The following is a 22,560-nucleotide window of genomic DNA, read 5'->3' as shown; positions in this document are numbered from 1 at the left end:
TTCTGCACTTTTTCCCGCCACCGATTGTTACAATTGTATCATCTGAAACGTGAAGAAGCTTTTTGCACAGTGGCGGCCAAGAGTTAAGATCTAAGAGTGGTCCAGATTAACCTTTCGAACTAATCACTTACAGAAGGTATACTTAACTAAGAATGTTTCAGGAAACACATATTAACATAAAGGTACAACTTAACGTATAACTTACAAACGATGTAGCATTAAGAAGATTTCGGGAAATGCAGCCCTGGTCGTTATTGAAAAGTCAATTTTTATTATTGACTGATTATTTTATTATTTATTTTATTAGTTATTAGGTTTTATGGTATTATGTTTTTTTTTTTTTCTCCAAAATGTGACAAACCGCTCAACCAATCACAGCGCACCATTCCACAAACTCTAGACAGTTGAACACACCCGGCATCCTAGTTTTCCTCATCTCCTTTGTACTTTGTGATTAACAAACAAGGCCTGCACAATAAATTGCATATGACTGCCATGCGCATCTCATCGGTAAAGCCCCAAACTGTGATTTAATGTGCTTTCAGATGGAAATTATTCAGATGCATTTAATACACAGAACCGTAGATCACTGACAAGCTATGCTATATTGCATTCATTAGATTAATCACATTTGATTATGAACGCGATATTGCATAGCTTTTTTTAGACTAGACGTGACATACAGCCAAGTATGGTGACCTAAATTCAGAATTCATGCTCTGCATTTAACCCATCCATACTGCACACACACAGCAGTGAACACACGCGCGCGCGTGCACACACACACACACACCGTGAACACATATCCGGAGCAGTGGCAGCCGTTTATGCTGCGGCGCCCAGGAGCAGTTGGGGGTTCGGTGCCTTGCTCAAGGGCACCTCAGTCGTGGTATTGCCGGCCCGAGACTCGAACCCACAACCTTAGGGTTAGGAGTTAGGACTCTCTAACCACTAGGCCACGACTTCCCCAGCATCCCCTAGCTTGTCAGTGTTAGCTAACAGCATTAGCATGATGACCCATTGAATTCATTTTGGAAGCAATGACTGATGAATGTATCTTTAGTCCAGTCAGTGCATGTAAATAAGATTTGTATTGACCAAGTTCAGAGGCTGTTATATGGATCAGATTCAATATGAAAAATTACTTTTATTTTGATTCAATGGATTTATTGCATTTAAAAAAAAAATGTCATTGTCATCTATGCTTGTTTTTATTATATTTACCTAAAGAAATAATAAATCTTGATTGCCTAGAATACAATATAAACACAATGAGGCTGTCCATTCATAAAACCCTTTATTTGGTTTCTCTAAATCAGGACTACTTTAAAGACACAATTTATGCTAGGGGACTCTGGGGTAAAGTAGACCCCATTGATTTCCACTCCCTTTCCAGCAACTTTTGTTCTTTGCACTGTCAAAGGTTTGAAAACACATAAAGAATTACTCCTTTCCTATAGACACAATGTGCGCTAGGTCCGATTCCATGGTGATCCCCATGGGACTCCAACTGAGAAGTAAAAACCGAACCAAAAAACAACGCTTCCTCTCCTCATTCTCACTACAAACATCCCTCACCCTCACCAAGCACACAGTAGATACGAAAGTTTGCCATGTTAAGATTCAACAAATGTATTCAACTGTGCTAAGTGTTATTTGGCCTGGGACAGATGTCGAAAAAAACGAAACAACTTACATTGTAGAGAACTGAATCAATACGCACAATGACACATAACTGAATTATATTTTTGCCAGATAAGATCATATTCTCATTATAATAAACTTAATAAAATGGGAGTTTTGTACTAGCTAGAAGTGAAGCATTTGTATAGATTTAAGCTTGATTAAATTATTGTCTGTACTGTATTTATCATATCCTATTGTTTTCCCTCGAAGATGAAATGTGTAAAAAAAAAAGTGTCACCAGAAATGTTTGTTCTTTATAATCTTTCATCAAAATGTAATAACTTGCTCTGTTTATTTCACAATCAATTTTCACATATGTAGAGATCACTTTTCACTATCTAATTAACTCCTGATGGGTAAATTTTACATTGTAGGTACTAAACATAATTTTGCCAAAAAGAACTGAATCAGAATGAACATACTAAAGCATTATGTCAGCATTCTGCATTGTAACTCTGTCAGCTATCACTAGAACTTTACCAGAGTAGAGGAACTTTGAATCAAACTAAACACCTAATTTTTGTGTTCCTTGCAGAGTGAAGAACGAGAAACCACAGAGAGGCCTCCATACCTTCGTGATTGAATGTGAGTTGACTTTGACCGTACCAAAGTGAAGATGAAGTTGCTATGGAAACTGCTGGTTCTGCAGCCATTCCTGGGGTGCCTTGCAGGTAAAAGTATCTTATTAAGAACTTTTGATGTGCTCCTCTTTGTGAAGTCTGGTTCCATATTCCTGTGTATATAGGCCAGGGGACTGTCTGAAAAGATGTGACGGAGTCATTCGGCAAGGAGCTGTGCAAAAACGTCATAACATTTGTCATAACATTCGGCAAGGAGCTGTGCAAAAATTAGGCTTTCGTAATTGAAGCCCTGGCCCTGTAAATCATACTTGGTGTGAAAATAAAAGGTGTCTGAGATTTACTGCCTCTAGTGTGTGTTTAAACTGGAAACTGCAGCAGTTTGTACGTATAGGAATATTTTTAAGTTTTGCAGAAATGTGGTTAGAGGCTCTTGTTTCCAGTCAGCCTGTGTAGCGAAATCATGAGCTCCTGATATAGTAGTATTATTTGTATACTTCATTTCTGTTTATTAGTAACCTTTTACATTTATTTTAAGCTGTGTTGTTGATTGTTTATGCTTTAAAGTGGAATTTTTGCTTCACTATTTTACTATCTGATATTTCATCAGGTGGCGTGTTGTTATGAAAATGCCATATTCACAACACAAGTTACAACCTAATTGGTGTGTATTTAGTTCAAGTTAATCTGTGCCTATGTAATATATATACATATTGCATTGGCTTATGCACATTATCGTCATCATCATCATCATCATCATCATCATCAGTATCTTATAAAGATTTTAGCTTAGTTAAACACAATAAAATTTATTTTGAAGTCAATGATCCTTCCCACTCACAGTGTCTTAAAGAAATTAGGGCCGTTGGGAAGTAAAATGACCCCCCCCCCCCCCCCCCCCCCCATCTATCAATGAATTCAAAACTTTTATCTTTAATTTATTTCATTAAGGCACAATTACTGTATCTCTATTAATACTTTCTTTTTTACCTGAGGTCTCTTTTACATTAATCATAATCTGACTCGGAGAAGCGGTTCCATTTCTCATTCTTAACACTGTCTGTGTGAAGTTAGCACTTTTAAGCAGTATTTAATCAGCTGGTACTTTGTGAGATGACGTCCTGCTAATCATTTACTGTAGTTTATTTTTAAGGAATGAAAGAAAAAAATCCACAGATGCCACAAATTATCAATAATGTTTATTTCAGCATTTGCTTTACCTTTAGTTTTGGTGATGCAAATGTGGCAGCCTAATTCAAGCCTAATTTTTTTTTTTTTTTTTTTTTATCTCCTTAATATTTTAATTTATTTTATTGTAAACAAGCCAGCAACAACTTGTTTAGCACTGTTTCAAAAGCATCTGAGGATACTCATTAAGTTGGTTGAGAGAATGTCCACAAGGAATAGTGACTTTGAAGAAGCTAAAATATAAGATAGTTATGATCTGATTCACATATTATTCTAAAATGTGAGGAGAGTAAGTAGGTGTTTCTTTCAAATCGGTAGAATATATATGACAACATTGAAAATGCAGTTGCATCTTTTCATCTGCTGAAAGGAGAAGAATAAATTTGATTTTTAATGTTGTCAAAATGTGCTGTGTATTTCCCTTTCAAAGGCAAATTCACTCACCTCATGTTGTTCCAAACCAGACTTCTTTTCTTCCACACTGGCCGCTCTATTCCATGCAATTACGAAGAATGTGAATGACATGAGGTTGAGTAAATAGTGACAGACTCTTCACGGGTGAACTACAGTATTCTTTTAATCTGTTCAGTTACATTATCTCCCAACACATACTTGGATCAGAAAAGACACTGTGTTTGGTGTTGCTTGACTTTCTTGCACTGAGGGATCTTTGTGTTTCCTTTGTATTTTCAGTTAGTGGTGGGTGGCACTGGTTGTTGTAGTGTTCCCTTTTAACACCGAACTGACAGGAAAGGTCGTGCAACCTGCCGAATCGCAGAGACGAGGAAGGTTTGCCCCTTAAAAGACGAGGCTTGGCAGGGTGACTGCTCAGAATGCTGAGAGGGGACCGCAATGATCCCCATCCCCTGCTAGGCATCTGCCTTTGTTCTCTCACAGTAGTGCACAGTGACACGGGCGAGCTGTCTGCTACACACACACATATGTCACTCCACCCTGATCGCCCACCCAGTTAGCATGTGATTACCTTAGCATCACACACACTTCAACCAAACACACGCTGCATTCTAATTCCCTGTCTGTTTCTCTTGTTCCCATTGACTCAGGGCCAGGCTCATTATTTTAGATTTAGGTTTCTTCAACACACTGTCATGACTCAAAGAATACTTCAAGCAACATGATTTCCCATTTTGGCAGAAGATATGACTCAAAAATGAAAATGTTGTCATTATTTAGCAAAAGGCAGAGTTTGACGTATTTTTAACACAACTTTAATTCCCCTATTCTGTGCCATTTGATAAATCCATCTGAGACACCATCTGAAAAGACACAAAGTGACACTGTAGCATTCCATGGAGGTAAATCAAAACAGAAAATGATGCAATGAAAGGAAATTGGAGACAGCGTGGGTGAATGTAGTTAAATCATGATTTGGTTTAGCATTTGAGCAGGTGAGTTGAACTTAACAGGTCTGAGATGTTTGTTTCTAGCTGTCTGTGGCTTAGTTGAAGTGTGTGTGGAGGTTCACAGTTTGAGCCGTAGAAACTAATCACTTGACATTTTCCCTTACCAGCTGAGCTGTTTAATTTGCCCACCGTTTTCATCTTTGATTACAAATTTCTTCCAGTCAGTGAAGTGCTCTTTTCCATCAGCTGCTAATAGGAAGCAGTATTTTTGCTAACAAAAAGGATTCTATTACTAATTCCACAAACCATTTTTTTTATATACAATTAGTTTTTGAAACTACATTTTTTTTAATTGTTCAAAACATGTACAACTTTTTTGCCTCCCAAAGTTGACCTAAAAATAAAGCTTCTTTAATGGCATTTATAGTTCCATGAAGAACCTTTAACATCCATAGAAGCTTTTCATTCCAGAAATGGTATTTTTTTAAATGTTCTTCACACTAAGAAAAAAATGTTTGATTATTTTAAGAACTGTTCAGTGAAATGCTCTTTGTGGAACCAAAAATGGTTCTTCTATGGCATCGCTGAGGAAAACCCCCTTTTGAAACCTGTATTTTTAAAAGTGTCCACAATTTTTTTATACTGTACAATAAAAAAAGGGACAGAGGCCATCAAGCTCTAAAATTCACGGCAACAACAACGGCCACAAAACCTATAAAAAATAGTTCACAATTCTTCTGAAAATTTGTCTGAGAAGATCAAAATTGAAGTTGTTTTTCACTGAAAACTGCATCAAATGTCATGTTCAATGTTAATGTTCAAACTCATCATTACATTAGATTAAAAATAAGACAGATATTCTTTTATTTAACTGGGCTATCGTAAAGCCTTTACTGCTATTGTCGGTCTTTTCAGAAGTGTATACAACCGGCTATCCCCAGACAGCAACATAGTGTTGGCCCAGATCCGGCCCACATCTGGCCCCCGCATGTGGGCCAGATGCGGGCCAGACCTGGGCCGAAACTGCTTGCTGTCTGGGTCGGTAGACTTGAACTTGCTTGAACTGTGGACGTAATTAGTTTCTGATTAGTTTGTGGGCTAGAATGTTATGACATAGCAATCAGCTCAGACACAGTCTTTGTGCTTTTATTTTGTATGTCGGGTTTATATAGACCACTCACAGTTGAAAAGGCAGACAGCGGGACCTAGAAACCCATCATTTGGTGACCAAGTTATTCATGGCTTGTAAAGGCGAGGCCCAGTGGGGATTCTGTAAACAGCATTTTCACAAAACAATTTTTGCCTTCCGTGAGGTGTTATGTTCTAAGAAGCACTGTCTGCCTGACCCACCGCTGGCACGGCGCATTCAAATGCTAATAGAACACCAAATGACTCGCTTACATGACTCTCTATATTGAAAAACAATCACGTTGTGTGATCTTTTTCTTCTTTTTTTGCGTATATAGAGCATGCATATATTTTGAGTGTTTGTCTTTCTACTAGCAAGAAATAGTGTAGTCATTGAGCTGTGTTATCATATGTTATCACATTTCACACCACATATTCCACACACCTCTGTGCTTGTGAATATGAATTGGTAATATGAATCTTAATTGGTTTGCGTGCATGTGGATTGGTATGCGTGTGTATTCGGGTGCGTGTGTGCGCTACCTGACTCTATACCAGGTGGAATTCATGCTTAGTTTTCATGTGTGTTGAGGATTTGAAGCTCATCCGTTGTCCTCATTAGTATCATAGCAAAAGGCACTCTTATTATATTGCATTGTACAGAACAGAAATCCAATTTTCTGCTAAAATCTGATGGATTTTATTCTTTTTTTTTTTTTTTTTTTTTTGAGGTTGTGGACATGACCTGTTCTATCACCAGTTCTGACCAGTGTCTGATATGGGCCACATTTAAAAATGTGGCCCATATCAGACACTGGTCAGAATAGGCAACAGTGTGACCTGCATGCATAAATAAATACCCACCTCACTGCTATGCTCACTGTAAAAAACATCCATGAATTCCATATACCGTAATTCCTCAAATAAAAGCCGGGGCCTTTATTTAACTGAACTGCAGAAGGTAACAGGCTTTTATTTGAAGCAGGCTTTTATTAGAGGCAGGCCTTTATTTATAAATTTGAAAATCCTTTTAGATAGTCAACAGACAGCCAAATAGAATTTTGGTCCACATTTAGCTGTAGTGTAAATGTTGCCTTTTTGTGAACATTTTCTAACATTTGTGAATTGCATGTTTTGATAAATTGAGTTCACATGGAATGATGAAACTGTGAGTAACAACTGTACTGACGACAGTAATTTGTTCTAGTGACACTTCGGAGTTTTATGCATCAGAGATTTGATTGCCTTTACCCAGATTAGAGGGCTGAGTCCACATGATATAAGCTTTATTGATCTCCAAAGATAGACAGTCAGAATTGCGTGAGTAAGAATAAATCCTGTGTCTATTTGATGTGAGAGTAATTCGAGGTGCTGTAGCTTTTTCAAGTGGGCCTGAAACCGAAGCCCACTGGTTGGTTAGAAGTCTAGTTTGCTTTCATGTAATTCATTGATTTAGTTACTGTATGGAGAGTTATGAAGTGACAGTATGTAACGGTAGCTGTCTTCAAATTATTGTTATAGTTGTTGTTTTTTTGTTTTTTTTTTAAGATACTTGTGGTGTATCAAGATAAACATTTTGCAAACATACTCTAGTGTCTAGTATGTAGCATTGGTTAGTCAGATTCAGTTTACTATATATATGTATCAGGGCTGGGCAAGTTAGCATGCTATTATCTCATAAACGCATTAATTGATTAATGCCAACAATTATTTTATCGCATGTCAACGCAGTTTTTTATTATTATGAATGTCCATTGCTCAATTACTCTGAATACATATGCAGACAAGTTATGGGTCACAGGAGGAGATGCTCCCAATCAAATTATTTAGGCTAAGCATCAACATTCACAATCAAGTGTTGCCCCGCGATGCAATCTGCTGCGATGGGTCCCACGATCGTGCAGGTCTCTAATATTTTTCTATAACAAACTATCAAATATTTTCTATAAAAATGTTAATGTCCTGGCAATGTCACAAATAGCTTGTTTTACATTTAATTGAATTACATTAATGTTATAAGTTAAGATTTAGGCTGCAAAAAATATTTTAACTGCTACTATGTAAAAAGGAACTGCTGTAAAAAGCACCTTTTTGCCATCCAGTGTTTGCCATCCAAATATTATTAAAATTTTTATCATATAGCAGTAGACCTATGCACAATAGGCACAATAGACTACTTTTGAATGCATTATTAGTTGTGTGCATAACAATCCGAACTTTATAAATGTTTTTTGTTTTTTAATAGATTAATACTTTTTACTTATTAAAAAAAAAAAAATATGTATATATATATATATATATATATATATATATATATATATATATATATATATATATATATATATATATATATATATATATATATAAATATACAGTATATGATTTATAAAATATATTTTGAATAATACTGTTCTGTTTTAACTTTTTATTCATCATAGAATCCTAAAAAAGCACAGTTTTAAAAAAAAAAGGAATATATATATATATATATATATATATATATATATATATATATATATATATATATATATATATATATATATATATAGCAGCACAACTGTTCCCAGCATTTATTATAAATCAACATATTAGAATGATTTCTAAATGATTGTATGACACTGAAGACTGGAGTAATGGCTGATGACAATTCAGAAATAAATTAAAGTAAAATTATATTAAAATAGAAAACTGTAATATTTCATAATATTACGTGTTTTTGTTTTTTTTGTGTCTTTTTTTTACCAAACAAGCAGATTTCTGGTTATTTCCATTATTTACTTGAATGAATAATTGTTTTGTATTTTGGGAGTTGACTGTCCACCCACCAAAATGACTAGACAGAGAAAGAGTGAGAGAGGGATAATGTGAGGGTGAACAAAATCAAAGGTGTCACTGTGGCATGAGAATTCTATGCAAATAAATCCCAACATTTGGCCCCATGCAAATCCCTTGTCACCCCCGAAACAAATTGAAGTCATCAAGCAGATTCCTGTGCCAAGCTCCTCTGTAGTGAAAATATGCTTGTCACTCATCCAAAAATCCCAGCTCTTCTCTTTATATTTACTGTGATTTTGTATTGTGCCTCTTTGTCATATTGTGAGGGCAGGGTTACAACTTGTGCCTGTTGTGAGAGATTTGGATGTGGGATCTGTGTGGTTTTGCTAGCTGATTTGCTTTACGTATTTGTTGCTGTTTCTTTGAGCTTCTGGCTGGGAGATACTGCTTTCATGTAGATCAGAGGGCCACTTTCTCCAGACAAGTTTCTGTGTCTCATGGGAAGGCCAATAGACTTTGCCTCGGGCAAATGTTGCTCACAGGCAGAGACCTGGAACTTCGAAACGATATCCCGACAGAGGAGAGGGGAAGGGGTTATAGATGGAAAAAAAGGTCAAAAAGAGCACTTTGTCATCCAGTTGGAAGATATGATGTTTGTTCTTTCTGGTATAACAGTCTTAAGCCCTATTCGCACAGGATTAGTATTATCTGGTGACCTCCAGTGATTTGTAATAATTGCGGTTGCTGTCTATGATCTTAATCCCATGCGAATCGGCCATGCCTGTAATTTGTAAAGCTAAAATTTCCCCACAAAATACTTACCATAGTTCGCCGAACCCAGTCCTGTGATAGTCCACTACGAATTGGCATCTCTGTAATTTGACCTGGATTTGGCAGGTCATGTATACTTTTTTGTGGTTTTTGTTTCTTGTGTGCCTTTTTATCCATCTTTCGCAAAGAATGGAGCTGGGTTGGAGTGTTTGATAGTATTTTGGGTGCTTTCATCATATCACTACACCATACAATTTGCAGAAAGAGAAAGCTGAAAAGGTTTTGAGGTTAATGTGTTACAAATAAATCAAGCAAAAAGCTTGAGATATTATTTGTCACGCTGTCTAGTCTCTGTTTCCCTGGGTGTCCACTAGTGGGCTCACTTCCCCTTAAGGCAGGCATACACTGTGCGATTTCTTTGCGATTTTGGCAACGTACCTACTCACACTGTACGAGTAGATCGCTTGCGATGTAAAGCTAAAGCTCACGATTTTTATGCGCTCACTGTACGGTCCGATCTTCGAGTTGCGATTTGACTGCTCACACTATACGTAAGGAATCAACCGAATCAACATGTAGGATCCATCAGAACCCGGATGTTTGTGGCGGTTTCTGAATAAACATGCTTTCCCGGGATTAACGCACAGCTTTGGTGATATGCACAATTCTGTGTGCTGAAACGTCCCGAAAAAAAAAAAGACATAGACATATCTAGACGCGCAGGTGGCTCGGGGGCCGTGGCCAATATGGTTTATCCATTTTGCAATGTGAACTGGGAGGTAAGCAGGCGTTTTCTTCCCTCTTTTTTTATTTTTCTTTGCCATAACTCCACAAGTTTTCCCTCCATCACTTCAGTCCAGGCTACACGCCGTGTCACCATGGTTTCATTTATGGTTTCACGCACGCACAGTGAGGGAAACACGGAAAATCGGTTCATAGCCCTGCTTCAATAGTGCGATACCTCACGAGAGGTGACCAAAATTTCTGACATGGCAGAAATCCATCCGACCAACTGATTTCCCCTTGTACACTGCACGAACACTGCACGACAAACGACGCACGAAAATGCTGAAAATCGGCCCGACCCAAAAAAGAGTCTCAGGAGTCAGAATTCGTCTCAAAATCGGATGAAAATCGCCTCCCGATATATTCCAGTCTTTTCCTGTTGTTTGTATGGAGTCCTTACCCTTCTTGTTATCAGGCTTCTCGTCACCCGAGATTCACCCTAACCTCTCATCTTCTAAGTTCCCTTTCCTGTTCCCTCCTTTGTTTTGTTTATTTTGGACTGTCTGTTTGGCTTTGACCTTGGTTTGTTCGACCACGATTTGGATTACCCTTGATTTAATAAATACTTGCGATTGGATATGCTCTCTCCTTTGTCTCTCTGGTACACAAATCGTCACATTATTTTAACCTGGTGAAATGTAAATGACACACATTTTTTTTTTTTTTTTTTTTTTTTGCATTATCTGTGACATTATTTTCATGACAATTACTTTTTCCAAAAAAAATTATCTATACCATACCATCCAAACATTTAATTTTTTATTGTGTGTAATTCTCGTAATTTCCAATGGCAATTCTCATTATATCCCCAGTACTTTAATACCATAATTGTGTAGTACAAATAGTAATAGTAACCTTAAAAGTCCACAAAAAATGCTTAATTTTAATTTCTTAAATCCAAATATATATATATAAAAATATCAAGTTGAAAAATGTAATTGTTATTTTTATTTTATTTATTTTCATTTATTTTATTAATATTTATACATCTATATTGTAGTATTTATTCATATTTTGAATTAAGATGTTTTTATATTTTAAGTTCTCATTTTAATTTAAGTTTTAGTAATTTTGTTATGTGCATTTGTCAATTGTATTAGTTTTTGTTAGCTTACATTTTTTTCATTACATGTTCAGTTGAAGTAATTTTAGTCTACTTTGTTGAAGTAAAAAAAAAAAATTTGTTTGTAATATTGGTAATTTATATAATTTCAGTTTATTTCAGTTAACAAAAAACATTTTAATAGTTCCCTCACACAAATCTATCGGATGGCTTCAGGACACTTGAAATGTACTGTGCGGTTAAAATAACTTGTTTAGTACTTTTTTTCTGTGTTTGTGCACACCACTAATCAGACATGCAAATCAGAATGTCATCTGAATGGTCAACTTCCCTGGAAAAGCAATATGCATTTATTCAAAGCAGCATAAAATATCTGCCATGATTATTTCCATTCTTTCCACATATCAATATTTAATATAGATCAAATCCACATGTGGCTGAAGTACTCCTATCTATATCTTTCTCTTTCCATTATCGTTTATCAACCCAAAGATGGATATTCCCCTTTGGCTCCGGACTAGCCCCATCTCACAGAACCCCATTCACTCTAATGGCTCCCGCAGTGCATGAACAATACAGGCAGCGTCTCCATCGTTCCCTGACCTTGAACCAATTTATATAGCTTTCTGTCGCTCCCTCACTGCAAATGCATGATCAGATGTGTCGGAGGCCTCATTGAGCATGGAGGAATACATTTTCACGAAAGTTCACTAGGGCACGGCATGTGTCATCTGCACGGTTGGATTTACAGATATCGTAGCTCTTTTCATAAAAAGAGTGGACCGTATCTCTAAGTTTAGCCTTTTGCAAACCCAAGGGAGAACAAGCACACAATTGGCTTCAAGTCTGGGTTCTAAACAGACTTATCTTCCCATATCTATAAGAGCTGAGCATAGAAAAGCTGCTCTGCCCATGGCTTATGGTGTGCAAAAATTAATGCAATAGATTTTGTATTTTCTAAAGAAGGTTTTGCCTTGTCTGCCCGTTAATTTATTCTCTATTCTCATTGTGGTTTGTGGTGAGATCTGTAAATTCACGTGGTCACCTGGTTAGAGAGATTACGGTTTGTGTATTTGAAATGGAATTTTAAAGAGTGTAATCTTCAGTGGATTTCCTTTAAAAGACATACTGATATCTCTATCAATGTGGGTTTTTTCAATAATACTGATAACATTTCCCTGCAAGTCTTTAGTTGAAAAGCTGAAGTAACTACAGTAAGGAGCCATTTGTCTTCAGTATGAGAAACCGAACACAAGTGCTCTCAGTTTTGATGTTCTCACCTTGAGAGATCCATTTTTTTATAGACATAGTTCCTTTTATCCTTATGAATAAGACTTGAATCTTCAAAATCCACACTTAGGTGAGAGAGAGGGAGCAAGAAACGTTGACTGGAGTTTTTGACTTGTTCCTCAATTGAATGATTCTGGTTCTTTGCCAAGTCTGATTTTCAAGACGTGGCATATGAGATCACCGTCACAGACAGAATTGTTCTGTATGTTGTCATGGTGACAGACACTGCAAACAATTGATTATAAAAGTGTTGCATTCTGTATTATGCAAGCAGCTTTGAAGTTTGAAATTCTTAAGATGTCTGACACGTCATTTAGTGGTGGAGTGATGGACATGTGAAAAGAGAATGTCAGACTTCAATAAATGAGTAGTTATCCACATTATGCATTTAAGCGTTCATATTTAATATTTTAAACTTTTTCTATTTAGCCATTAGAACTTGTTTACTTTGTTAAGTGTTTAAAAAGTGAAAACCTTTCGGCTCTATGTTCAGCATATTCAAGGCCATATTAAAACTGCTGAAGTGTGGGAAGTTGAAGTTATATGTATGTGTTTGTGTTTAGTGCTGGGCAATGTTTAAAATGTTTAATTGCGATTAATCTCAGTTAATCAAAATGCTATGCACAAAATTAATAATGCATTCAAAAGTTGTGTATTGTGAAAGAAAAAATTTTAATCGCATCATATGACCCCTTTACTGAATCGTGTTTCAGTCAATATTTCATATTAATTCAGGGGTCTGACAAAAAAAAAAAAAACTAAAATATAAAATGTTGTTATATAAAATATAACAATTAAAATAGTTTTATTGAGAATTTGGCTGCAGTATGTGGGCTCAGAAAGGCAAACAAATGTAATAATAAATAATAAATGTACATTTTGCATGTTCAGAAGTGAGCTGCACTGTCCTGTAAATAATGTAAACAGGCTTGTGTAAGTAAATTGCTCAGTGCAAAGAAAGAGAAGTAAAGGGAGCCTGGTATTTCTATATAATTTTTTTTTCATATGAGTTATTGAGTTGAATGAGTTATTTGATAAACATCTGTGACTTATGAAACATGTCTAGTCTTCATGCTCTTTGTACGAGTATGTTTTCACTAATAATAGACATACATTTGCATAAAGCATCCATATTTGTCCATGCCCATGTTGATTAGAGTTTTAAAAACTTGAAAATAATTAATTTAAGGTACATTTAGAACAAATAAAAGTGTAGAAATGTCTATACAAACACACACACACACACATACATATATATATATTTATATTTTAATTTACATAATATATAGTTTTTTTATATGTCTGTATTGTTTCTCTTAATTTTTTTATACATTTTTGTTTAGTATTTTAGTGAGTTAAGTTCTAAAATGTTGCCTTGAGATACAGTTATGTTTAAGTTTTTTGTTTTATTTCAATTAACACTTTTATGTAATCTAAAATATATTTTTTAATGGTTTTAGTTTTAGTTAACTATGATACCACCATTTTACACTGCACAGTACCATTCTGGGAAACTTCAAGAGAATGCCATAGTATTTCCATATGTGTCCAAAATATGTTATGACCATGGTAGCGTGTCCATAAAAGCAAATTTTGGTACAGTTTTGTCGATTTTTGCTTGATTTGGATATATATATTAGGGGTGTAACGGTACGCAAAAATCACGGTTCGGTACGTACCTCTGTTTTAAAGACACGGTTCGGTTCATTTTCTGTACAGTAAGGGAAATAAATGGAAACATTAAACTGCAGGTTGTTCATTACTATAAACTTTTTTTAACAATTTGTTTACACTTTTTTAAAAATATAAATAAAATTAAAAAAGAATAAGAAATAAAATACTGCTGCAAAGTTCTCCACTAAATAAAATACTCTCAGTCGGTACACACGTGCACCGTACCGAAAGCCCTGTACCGGAACGGTCCGGTACGAATACACGTACCGTTACACCCCTAAAATATATATATATATATATATATATATATATATATATATATATATATATATATATATATATATATATATATATATATATATATATATATATATATATATATATATATATATAAAGCTATAGCTGAGACTTAGAAACCTTTAATCTGATTATTATTACAAAGAGTAGAGAATTTATACCTCATTAATCAAACACAAACTAGTCTTAGCAGCTGCTGCTACTGATTTTGTTCATTTTCATGCACAGTTTATTATATATTTTGGCCGTCTGAAGCACTTGAGAAGTGAATTATTTCAGCTGAATTATTGACAGCCCATGATTTAGCCACACAGTGGAACTAATACTCTCAGGAGCAGATTTATGAAAGCTTTCAATACATGTTGTATTTTTTGCTCATGAATTTTCAGGGGCTTGATCAATGATTGGAGCATGTCAAGAGACCCAGACCAATCGCAAGTCCTCTTGCTCTGCATTGATCCAGCACTGCAGTCTGCATGCTGACAATGTCCCAGTAAATTATGTATCACAGAAACAAACAGTGTTGAATAGGTTATAAATGATAATGAGATATTCTTATCAAAGTGTATTATTCTCCTTATTTTTTTATATTGCAAGCTGCCACCAAAACACAAATGCCATTTAGACACTAATAATTAATTATGTGCTGAAAAAAAACAAACAAATTAAAATTATTGTTTTAAAAAGTTTAAAAATAAAAAGTCAGATTGTTGATTTTGTCAGAGACTCTCTCTGCAGGTAACATGGATAGACCAGTAGGTGGCGACAAGTGACTCGCTGCATCTGATATCGAATACTTCCCATCTATATAGTATGCAAAAAACAGTATGCCTAAAGACTAGTATGTTCGAATTCATAGTATTTGAAAAACAATAGGTGAAAAGAATCCAGATGTCTTACTACGTCCATCCAGATTCTGAAGTGTGCATTCGATGGATACTTTACTATTTAATTTCGTGAATGGCAATGAAGCGACACAACTGACGCTGGAAGGTCATATGACAGTCACAGTGTGGATGTAGTACATCTGAATTTCATGCATAACACCCATAGTATACTTTATAGAACATAAACAGACTCCCATACACATTTTATTTAAATAACTTTAGATTTAAGCATGTTATATATCTTAAGTTCTTTTTATTTTTATGAACTTCATAATATTTAAGAAATTAAACTGAAGCATGAAAATCTCCCAGTGTATTCACAGCGACAAAATCTTCAGTAGTTCAGTGATGTGGTCATGTTAATATTTGCATCCTGAATTGCAGTTGGTCTTATTTCTGACCACAATTTGCATTTTGATTGTGATTGGTTGTTTCCTCCTCAGTTAATTATTTATAATCACCTTTTCACTGCACATTGACTGTGTTAATTGATGTATGCAGCCGACTGAACATAAGATGCGCACTGAAGAATCATGACTACACAGTAAAAAGGTGACAACCTACAAATTATACAAATGATTATTATTATTTTTATATTTTTTGGTGTAATCTTATGTAATTATCCTAATTCAGTGACTTTCCATTTTTTTTTCCATTTCCATTTTAATTAGTTACATAACATTTTTGTCATCAGAAAGCATGTCTTATTAATCTAAATCATGAAACTAATTATTTAAAATCATGAAACGTACAATTTAACAATAAGTTAATTAAAATGTATTAAATCCCTATTAAATCTTTTATTTATTCAGAAATTAAAATTAATTTTTCCCAAATTCAGTTTTTCATTTTAATTTTATGCTTTACATTTTAGTTGTTTTATTAAAATTTAATTAATCAAAAGGCATGTCCAATCAGTTGAATTCTTGAACATTTTGTCATGACATATTGGATTTTTTATAAATTCCATTTTTAAGACTAGATTTTGCATTTTCGTCTGTGTTTCCCATTTAAGGGCTCTACTTTTTAATCTTAAACCACTTTAAACCTTTAAATGCAATGAGAAAATAATAGATAAGAAAAATGTACAACTTTTTGTCATGTTATTGCATTTTTTTTTCAACTTCTATTTGCACTTTTGGTTGTTCAATAGATGCAATAACCTTTCTGTTGACAACAGCATCTGGTCTATCACACCATGTGTCCCGTTGCCAGGCCAACAGCGGCTGTGCCCTATTAGCACAGCTCTGCGGACTCCTCAAAAAGAGCATCTAGCGGAGTACAGCTGTGACTGTGATACTGCGCTGTCCCGATCCTACTCCACATCTGCATTTTTGCTGCCTCAGCCTCAGTCTCTCCATCTGGTCTTCGATGGAGACCAGAACCCCCAAGTAATCAATTTTTAGTGAGACACTCCAGTGCCTGTGATATTTCAAGTACCTCCTGACTGTGTGAAAAATAATCTCGCGCAGGATGACGTCTTAATACCAGGCCGCTCGGCTTCCTGAAGTGACTGCATTAAAGCTTTCATTAGCTTTCATTTCATTTCATTGCAGTTCATTGATGACAGTATTAGCAGGGAGCTGACTTCTTGTTGATGAAAGCCAAGACTTTTCTGAGTAACAGAAGCCCTTGTTTCGCTCCAGGTGGACTCACCTGCTCCATCTCTGGGGACGCAATTATTCTTCTCGTGGCTGCATGAAGACGCACGCATCCCTAGATGCCTGCGCAGGCAAGCCCTTGCTAATTGGTGGTGTCAGCGATTCACCACTGGCCCTGTTTTCTTTCCAACCATTCTCTGGTTTTTTATTTCTCTTTTTGGCACTTGCTTCATTTTGTTGTTGGTTGCGCTTGCTCGACATTTTCTCTTGCATGTGCATATATCGATAAATGTTTTATTCATGGAAATTGCAAACCAGCCGCTTTCCTACCGTCTCCCGCTCTCTCTGACTTCCTCCTAAAAACTCGTTTGATGTATCACAACATGTTTGGCAGAGCAAGCCGGGATGTTTTTGAGGAGCTAACGTAATTTGATGAGGAAAAATGTGAGTGAGACTAAAGTTTAATCCCTGTCTTGTTTCATTTGCCTTTCTTTACACTGCAGGGATCTTTTAATGAGTATGCATCATTAATTGACTGACTGGGATATGCAGTTTATCGCAACACATGACGGTTAAAGAACAGGAGGTGCACTCTTGCAGTTTTGAACCGACTCTTCATCCCGAAGGATGTCCCACCTGTTCTTGACTGATTGGTGCTAGTTCCATCATTTAATTTTACTTAAACGATCTTAGTTTTAATTAAAACATCAACTTTGTTTTTTCTTTCATGTGTTAACCTCAGATGGCTTGGAAGTTCATAGAAAAGTCTTGTCAGTCCTAGTGGTGTTGTTATTCATTGCTGTACGTTGTCATGGAGCAAGACATGATGCAAGGCTTGTGAAATATGTCTCATACCTTGTGTCATATGTCCTCTGGATATATTCCGTTTGTGCTTGTAGGTGATTGGCCCCTCTGCATCCAACATCAACAGTAGCATATGACAATATAACACTCCAGTGTCAAACATACAGAATATTTTTAGAGCTCTCCCTCTGGAATTGTGTACATACTGGCTGAAGAAATCTTTTATGGATTGAAAAGTGTTTTTGATAAATACTTTCTTCTATCCCAGTTATAGGATTTGTCCAAAGAGTGTAAACATTGTGTCTGTGGTTCCTTTATAACTCTGTTGGTTTGAGCGGCTTGATAGGTCAGCTTCTATCTGAACCCTTACCCCAAAGAAAAGTGTATAAGAGGTGTTTTTTTTGTTTATTTTTTTGTTTTTTTCTAAGGATGCATTAAATGTATGATAAGTGACAGTAAAGGAATTTGTATTACATGTATTACAAAAAAAATTTGAGAATAGAAGACAGGTCTTAATAATCTTTGACAATATTACAGTTTTTACCATATTTTGATCAAAATGAATGCTGTCTTGTTGAGCATAAGCGATTTCCTTCAAAAATCTAACTTTTGAATGGCAGATTATATATTCATTATATATTTGTAATAATTGTATTAGTTTATATTATACTCTTATTATTTTAGTGGCTTTTGTCCTTTTTTTATTTGACATCATAGTTAAGATCTGACAGAAAAAGTGGAGCTGAACTTGTGTCCCCATCAACACAACAGTTCTTTTATTGTCCACATTAAGATCAAGAATAAAGAATGAATTTAGATTTCAGGTTGAATTTTATATCCTATAATCCTACTCCTATTTTGCCAAACAGGTTTTGTAAATGCAAACAATGTTTGTGGAGCAGTGTTTATCGCCAGGTACAGAGGGAATGCACTGCCTCTGACACTGAAATAAGGGGCTGTCATTGTCATGTCACCGGCAGAATTAGTGGAGATCGTTAGAGCTGCGATGAAATATCTGTCTGCGTGATGGGAAGCAAAACAAGCCCAATTAAAGCACCCAGGACCTAGAGAGCAGCTGTACAGATGTAACAATCCACACACACTCTCTTTGCTCTTTTTATCTTTTAGTTTTATGCACTATGGTTGAAATTCTACTGTGTTAATGCATAGACATTGTGCTCACACATACACCCAGTCTAACAAAGTGAAAATGAAGGTTGCGAAATAAGGCACTTAGTAGCGAGTCCGCTCTTTACCGGTGATATAAGTGTCCACTTACCCCTGAAAGACACATTAGTTCTTGCAGAACGGATGGTGAATAAAGACTGGCTTGCAATTTTGAGATGTAACAGAGCATGAGAGCTGGGTATCTTTTTAATATTGTAATGTTGAATGTAATGTTACAATTGAAGAGGAAATAAATCAATATTCATTGACAATGCATAACACAAAATAAACTGAAACCTGTTGTGTTTAGAATAATTTTAGATAGAAATGTTGGAAAGAATAGCCTCTTGTATGGATTTTAAGTTGTATTGTTGTAATTTTTATTTTGTTTTTTTTTTTGTTTTCAAATCAGATCTTTTTTCAGCTTTTCATATGCAGTGAGCTAATACCCTATTTTTTAACTCAATTTTGTAACATAGTTTTGTGAAACTGATGTGTTTCACAGAACAAATTTGCCCTTTCATTTTTGCATGACATATCCAGAAGAAATGTAGAAACATATTTGTAATATATTAACTATTGGGGGGTGGGGGGGGGGCGTATTTTCTGAGGTACAAAGCACATTAACATGGCTTATGGCAAAAACATTATGCAACCAAGCTGCCTAAGAAGAAATAATTTCTTTAAAAAAAAAAAAAAATTCAATATTTTGCTCTTTTAAAGAAACTTAAAGTTTATCTATTACTCTGTCTCCTGCAAGCAATACAAGCTCTGTAACAAGAAAGCATTTTTCAGGAAATGGAAAAGTACCCAAAGAAAATGGTTATGATTTCTGCTGCTTTTAGCCCATTTTATTACTTGTTTAAATAATATTTTTAGGCTGCTCGTATTTATTTGATGTGCTGTCCAATGATGTGCTGACCCACCCTGCCGCTAAAAAGCATTTTTCTGTTATTTTAATGCTGAAAGGGATGTTCTCTGGTTTAGGGAGATAATGCTCACTCCTGCTGCTTGTTAGAGAGGCCAATGACCTTCTAGAGCTTTTTATGGCTGCTTCAGACTAAACTAGTCTTAATTCTACTTAATTTCTACTTTTACCTTTGCTTTAACAAAATTTGCTGGATCAGAGCCAACAAACATGCACTAACCAAGAGCAACTAAAATGATATAAAGCACAAATGTAAATAGTTGAGGATGTTGGTGGAGACTGTGGACTAGTGGAGCCTCCAGATGTGTTTTTACGTACACCAAGTGACATCTGCTTCATGCTCCTTTCAGTCGAAAAACCTATGGACAGACACCAGAATGTCTAAATACAGTAAAGCAACAATTCATAGAAAATATACATTTTTGCAGCAACAAAAATCATTGCAACTGTAACAGTATTATATTTTAATCTTATCTTTACCCATGTATCAGCTTTACCTAAAAACACGCACAAACAAAATTACCATGCACTATTTTTGAGAATACCAACCTTGCTTCTTTGAATCTGATCATAGATGATCACTAGATTGTGTTACATTCAATTTATTTTATATTCTCTTTTACCAGAATTATAAATTTACATTGTAATTCAGTTTTACTCATATTGCTTGTGTTCATATTCTTAGTAAATTTTTATTTTATAAAGCTAACTTCATTAAACGATTCATTAAACAATATTTTTGTATCTGATGATTTTCACACAGTGGAAGAAGCATACTTATAAAAAATAAATTCTTTAAAATGTAAATGAATATGTAAATAATTATGTTTAGCATATTGATCCAAAATAATTTGTTGATACATAGTTTAATTTTCACACTAATCCTGTTTGGTCCCATGTTTCAAAAAACAACAAATTGTGGCTTTGTGTAGGTTGCGTCAGCAATCTGAGTGTGTCACCCCTTATGAAAAAAAAAATATTGCAATATATTGGAAAATATCATGTAATATATTAGGCATATATTCTTATATATATGTATATTTTTGCAATATATTGCAATATATTAAAAGTGGCAATCATTTGTGTATTTTGCAATATATTATATAATATATGTATCATCAATATATTATTAAATGTATTCAAATATATTAAAGAAAATAAAAAGGGAAAATAATATATTACAATATATCACAATATATTTGAAGAAATATATTGGTAAATATATTTTCCTTTCGTAAGGGACTTCACACGATGAGCCTCAAATCACAACTGAAAGGCGTTTACCACACGTCTAATTGCCCGAGCGTTTTTCGTTACAACCACGCTGCTGTAGCGAAGGTTAAAAACAGACCACAGAGGTGATAGTAAGCGATGAACGTGTGTCCTCAGGCAGTTGTTGTATGTCAATCAATGACGGTTTCATTACAGTTGCCGTGGTGTTAGTTGAATTAATTGATATGTTTTGTCTGCTTGTGGTTTGACTCTCTAATGCCTTACCAGTTCTGGCCTGCTCAGAGCCACCAGCTAATCGCTTGTTTTGCAACCAGGTTGGATGTCTGTAAGTGGAGCGTGCTGATCACTCTCTTTCTCTCCTTCACTCTCTCTCTGTCTGTAGGCAACACACTGCAGAGCCCCGTGTTCACGAAGCAGCCAGGCAGCATTGTGTTTCCAGTAGACACCATGGAGAAGAACAAGGAGGTGGTTTTTAGCTGTGAGGCGCAAGGTGACCCTCCTCCTTTTTACAGGTGAGTTGACTGCCAACTTGCCAGCGCAAAAACACTGCTGTTCGGTCATCTGCATCACTGCTTCAGTAAATTGTACGTCAGTCGCTTTTTCTTTTTACAGTTCCAAAAAATGCATAGGCTCTTTTGTGCCAGTGCACATTGGCATCAGTAGCTTTGCACCATGTCCCAAGCATTTGTGATGTGATAAGTGATACAATTCTTCCTTGTACCGTTTTGTCCTTTCTATTTCTGCAGCATAGCACTGGCTAGCCCCACCCAGTAGTGTTCATTTTGTTAACGAAAACTATGATGAAAATTGTTCAGAATATCAGGTAATTGTCAACAAGGTTTTTTTCCCTGGTGAAATTAAGATGATTAAAAGATAACTGAGACTAAATGAACATCCGATATCACTGACGAAAAAAAGGCAAGACTAAAATATAGTTAAAAGAACAAAATTTTTCCCAAAATCATTTTATTTTTGTAGAAAAAATTTAGAGCCAAAACATTTCAGACTGCTGTACAAGAAGCATTATGTTTATGGTTGCCAGATATCAAGTGCTCAAATCCCCCAAGAGCTTTTCTGTTCAATGGATACGTACTCTTTTTGCTTTATGCAATCTGGCAACCATTCACACACAATTTCTCTGAAGAGACGCCATTATTTGAAAACACTGACATACAGTACTATGGTATATAAAGTATTGTGGTATTTGAGATACTCTGCATGAATGAAAGTCATTTAGCCAGTCTGTTTGGTCATGGATCTCGTCTGTATTGTTTGCGATAGTAGTTTGATGATTGTAATGTTACTTATGCAAACTCTGTGCATCAATAAGTATTTTTTCC

General features: G+C 35.4%; 1 protein-coding gene across 2 annotated transcripts in view; it reads left to right on the top strand.

Annotated features, from left to right (window-relative positions):
• LOC113050327 (contactin-4) overlaps window positions 1-22,560 on the top strand; it is a 135,970-nt gene that overhangs the window by 22,471 nt on the left and 90,939 nt on the right. For both annotated transcript variants that reach the window (XM_026213182.1, XM_026213180.1), the window contains exons 2-3: window positions 2,222-2,357; window positions 21,603-21,732. In XM_026213182.1, coding sequence (XP_026068967.1) covers window positions 2,303-2,357; window positions 21,603-21,732 — 185 coding nt within the window. In that variant the 5' untranslated portion in view covers window positions 2,222-2,302. The remainder of the gene's footprint in view (window positions 1-2,221; window positions 2,358-21,602; window positions 21,733-22,560) is intronic.

The sequence above is a fragment of the Carassius auratus genome, chromosome 31 (assembly GCF_003368295.1).
Source record: "Carassius auratus strain Wakin chromosome 31, ASM336829v1, whole genome shotgun sequence".
NCBI lineage: Eukaryota > Metazoa > Chordata > Actinopteri > Cypriniformes > Cyprinidae > Carassius > Carassius auratus.
Note: the sequence above shows the minus strand (reverse complement) of the source record. Positions and strands in the feature narration are given on the sequence as shown.